Genomic DNA, 3,186 nt, shown 5'->3' with positions numbered 1-3,186 from the left:
AGAGTAGAGAGAGAGAGGAGAGAGAGAGGGGAGAAGAAGACGAGAGAGAAGAGGCGATTGAGGGAGAGGAGCGGAGAAGAGAGAGAGAGAGAGAGACCGGGCCTCGCAAGTGTGTGTGTGTGTGTGTGTGTGTGTGTGTGTGTGTGTGTGTGTGAGAGAGAGAGAGAGAGAGAGAGAGACCAGGCCTCGCAAGTGAGAGAGAGAGAGAGAGAGAGACCGGGCCTCGCAAGTGTGTGTGTGTGTGTGTGTGTGTGTGTGTGTGTGTGTGTGTGTGTGTGTGTGTGTGTGTGTGTGTGTGTGTGTGTGTGTGTGTGTGTGTGTGTGTGTGTATGTCGTGGTGGTGTGTGAAGAGAAGAGAGAGATCGAGAGAACGGAGCTCTAATAGAGAGAGAGAGAGGTGAGGATGATCGTGAGATAGAGATTGGATGTTGTATGTGAAGTGAGAGAGACCGCCCCTCGCAAGACCGGAGGAGCATGTGAGGAGAGAGAGAGATGTGAAGAGAGAGAGAGAGAAAGAAGAGAGAAGGGAGAGAGAGGAGAGAGAGGAGAGAGAAGGGAGGGACGGTTGTGAGGCTGGTCGAGGCGAGAGACCGGACCTCGCAAGTGAGATAGAGAGAGAGAGAGGCAAGGTAACTATAATTAAGAAGGGGCATATTTCCTCACAATTTTTGCAAGGTTGGCTGGCCAATGTGAAACACAAACTAGAGTAGGTCCAGATGGTTGTAAAATAAATTCTAGACACTATGTGATATCTTGTGGTTAGAATGTGGACATGAAGTAGTTAGCAATGGTTCCCACTGATCAGTTTCAAGAGGAAATCATTTTGCCCCCCTCTGAACCTCCCCCAGCACAACGCACCGCACAATATGAAATAGGATTTTAAAGGGCAATGATAAAGACAGTGATGTGTGTTCTTTTTAAGAAGTACTTAGGGATGTATGTGCTAATTATATAAAAATGAAGTTTCAGTTTTCAACAATTCTCATTTTTAAAATCCCAAACGTATTACCGGTCTGCCTGCAAGGGAAAAAAAGTATCCTTAATAGTATAGTGTTTGAGATAACTCATCCCTTAAGTTTGACCATCATATTACCAAGGAAAAGGTAATTAAGCTTTGAAAACTGTTGGCGCCAACTAAAGAATATATGAAACTGCGTCTTAGGTTATGAAATATAGCCCGTTGGTTTCATTTACCAAGGCAGGTAAAAAGTATTTGGCAGTTATATTGATGAAATGAGCATTGTGATTTTGTTACTCTTATGAGCTCTGAAATTGCACGCACAAGATAGAAATGGCGGTAGAACTCATCAACATTTTACTGTAACCTTGGCCATTGTATTCTCACGTTGAGCTTACCTATTGTTAAGTGCAATTTTCACCAAATAATACTTGGCACATAAATGTACAGTTACTTATAAGAGATATATCTCCGTTTTACTGTTTATTTTCTTCCCCTTAAGCAATTAAAATATCTTTGGGATTTGGGACACTGGAAATAAGCAAAACCTTATTTCATGCCTGGAGACAACCTTTCTTAGGCTATTTTTTCACCTCCACCATTAAATCATACGTGCTCCAGAAGGCATAAGAAGGCCTGGTCCAAATGTAAACCTATGGATGTGGCATGATAATCTTGAGTGTTTCGATATCAGTTGTAAAGGCAAAATCAGGTTCGCCCGGCGAGCAACATCGGAACCTCAGCTCCTTGGCGGCGGCGCTTGAGGAAGAAAACGGGCGTCGGAGGAACGGCCGAGCGTGTGTGTGGAGGGACTCGGGTCAATAGCGCTCTTTCTCGATAGTTCCTCTTGTAAACGGCAGAAATGAGCGACTCTGAGCTTCCATCTGGCTGGGAGAAGCGTGTCAGCAGGTCAACTGGTAATTGATTGTTTCTTCTGGCGCAGGTTGTTCAAACGCCAAGTGTCTTTTCACCTTGAAATATATATAAGACATCAGCCGTCTCCCCATCTGGCGTGGCTGATACCCATGCATGGTCAGGAAATTGCCTTCTTATATTTGCTGTTCCTCAATATTTAATGTTTTTACAAGGTCGACTCTGTATTCATTGAGTAAACATTACAATATAATTGCTTTACTGTGTCAACGGAAAAGAGATAAGCCAAAGGTATTAACTGATGAGTTTATTGGCGCAATAGGCACTATTACTCATATAATGTTTATCAATTACAACGCGGCCTTTTAAGATGTATACCATTCCTGTTAATATTGTATGACTTACAGATAAAACGGACTATTTCATCATGGGGCAAGATTTCCAAAAACATTGTTTATTCAAGGTTTGTTAGTGTGGTGGTTGGCTTTGTTCTCTCCAAATCTACTTGAAAATTTTGTAAACTCTTTGGTTATAACAATGATTCTTTCACAGAAAAAAAATATATATATATTTATATATATTTTTTATTTACTGCATTTTTTATCTATGGTCAGAACAAATGTCACGTTTATTTTTACGCAACCCACTAGCTCCAATGTAGCGCTCCTCCTAACTCCACCTGCAATAGGCTTTGGGGACCCTTGGGTTATTTTTGGGGGGACGGCAGGGGTACCTGCAAATCACAGAAAACCAGATATTTTTCTGTCAACTGTGAATGAAAGTTCAAAAGATGAGGAAATCTTACAATTAAGTAACCTGTGTGGTGTACCGTGTGCCTAGCTATTGCACTTGCCTCCGTATTCATTTGACATGATGCAAAACAATGTTTGGCAGGAATGTGTTGTTTTTAGGATGTTTTTTGTCAACAAAGTCCTAATCCAAGAACTAAATTAACTTTACATAGTTTCAAGGTTTGTCTTCCCTGGAGCACCCTTTTTCACTTACCATGACTTTATGAACTCTTCCTTTTAATAACTATAAAGACCTTGGACTAGTTCCTCATATAGCAATAAACCATTTTAATTAATCGTCATTGTTTATCCCGAGTTGCCAATGTATATCCCGTACCAGAACTAAAACTAAAAACATATATCTTGACATAGTAACTGGCTTGCAGTGTTAAGCCCACCAATTCAAGAGCAGTAAGACACATGAATTACTGCGATGGCCTGTTTATCTAAGGGTCGTCCTCATTTCTTGTGTAGACGAACTGAACATCCTAAAGTAGTTTTTTTTCTGATTGATGGCTCTGTTCCAAACAAGTTGATATCAGGTTAAACAAAAAACACATCAGT

The 3,186-nt window shown here is 41.1% G+C and overlaps 1 protein-coding gene across 1 annotated transcript in view; it reads left to right on the top strand.

The window, feature by feature from the left end:
* The first annotated feature begins 1,670 nt into the window (after nucleotides 1-1,670).
* LOC122265521 (putative peptidyl-prolyl cis-trans isomerase dodo) overlaps nucleotides 1,671-3,186 on the top strand; it is a 10,717-nt gene continuing 9,201 nt past the window's right edge. Inside the window, exon 1 of the mRNA XM_043034880.2 lies at nucleotides 1,671-1,875. Within this exon, the coding sequence (XP_042890814.2) occupies nucleotides 1,821-1,875 (55 nt within the window). The 5' untranslated portion in view covers nucleotides 1,671-1,820. The remainder of the gene's footprint in view (nucleotides 1,876-3,186) is intronic.

Source organism: Penaeus japonicus, unplaced genomic scaffold (genome assembly GCF_977035675.1).
Source record: "Penaeus japonicus unplaced genomic scaffold, GWHDUDI00000001_assembly GWHDUDI00000022, whole genome shotgun sequence".
NCBI lineage: Eukaryota > Metazoa > Arthropoda > Malacostraca > Decapoda > Penaeidae > Penaeus > Penaeus japonicus.
This window is presented reverse-complemented; position numbering and strand designations above follow the sequence as displayed.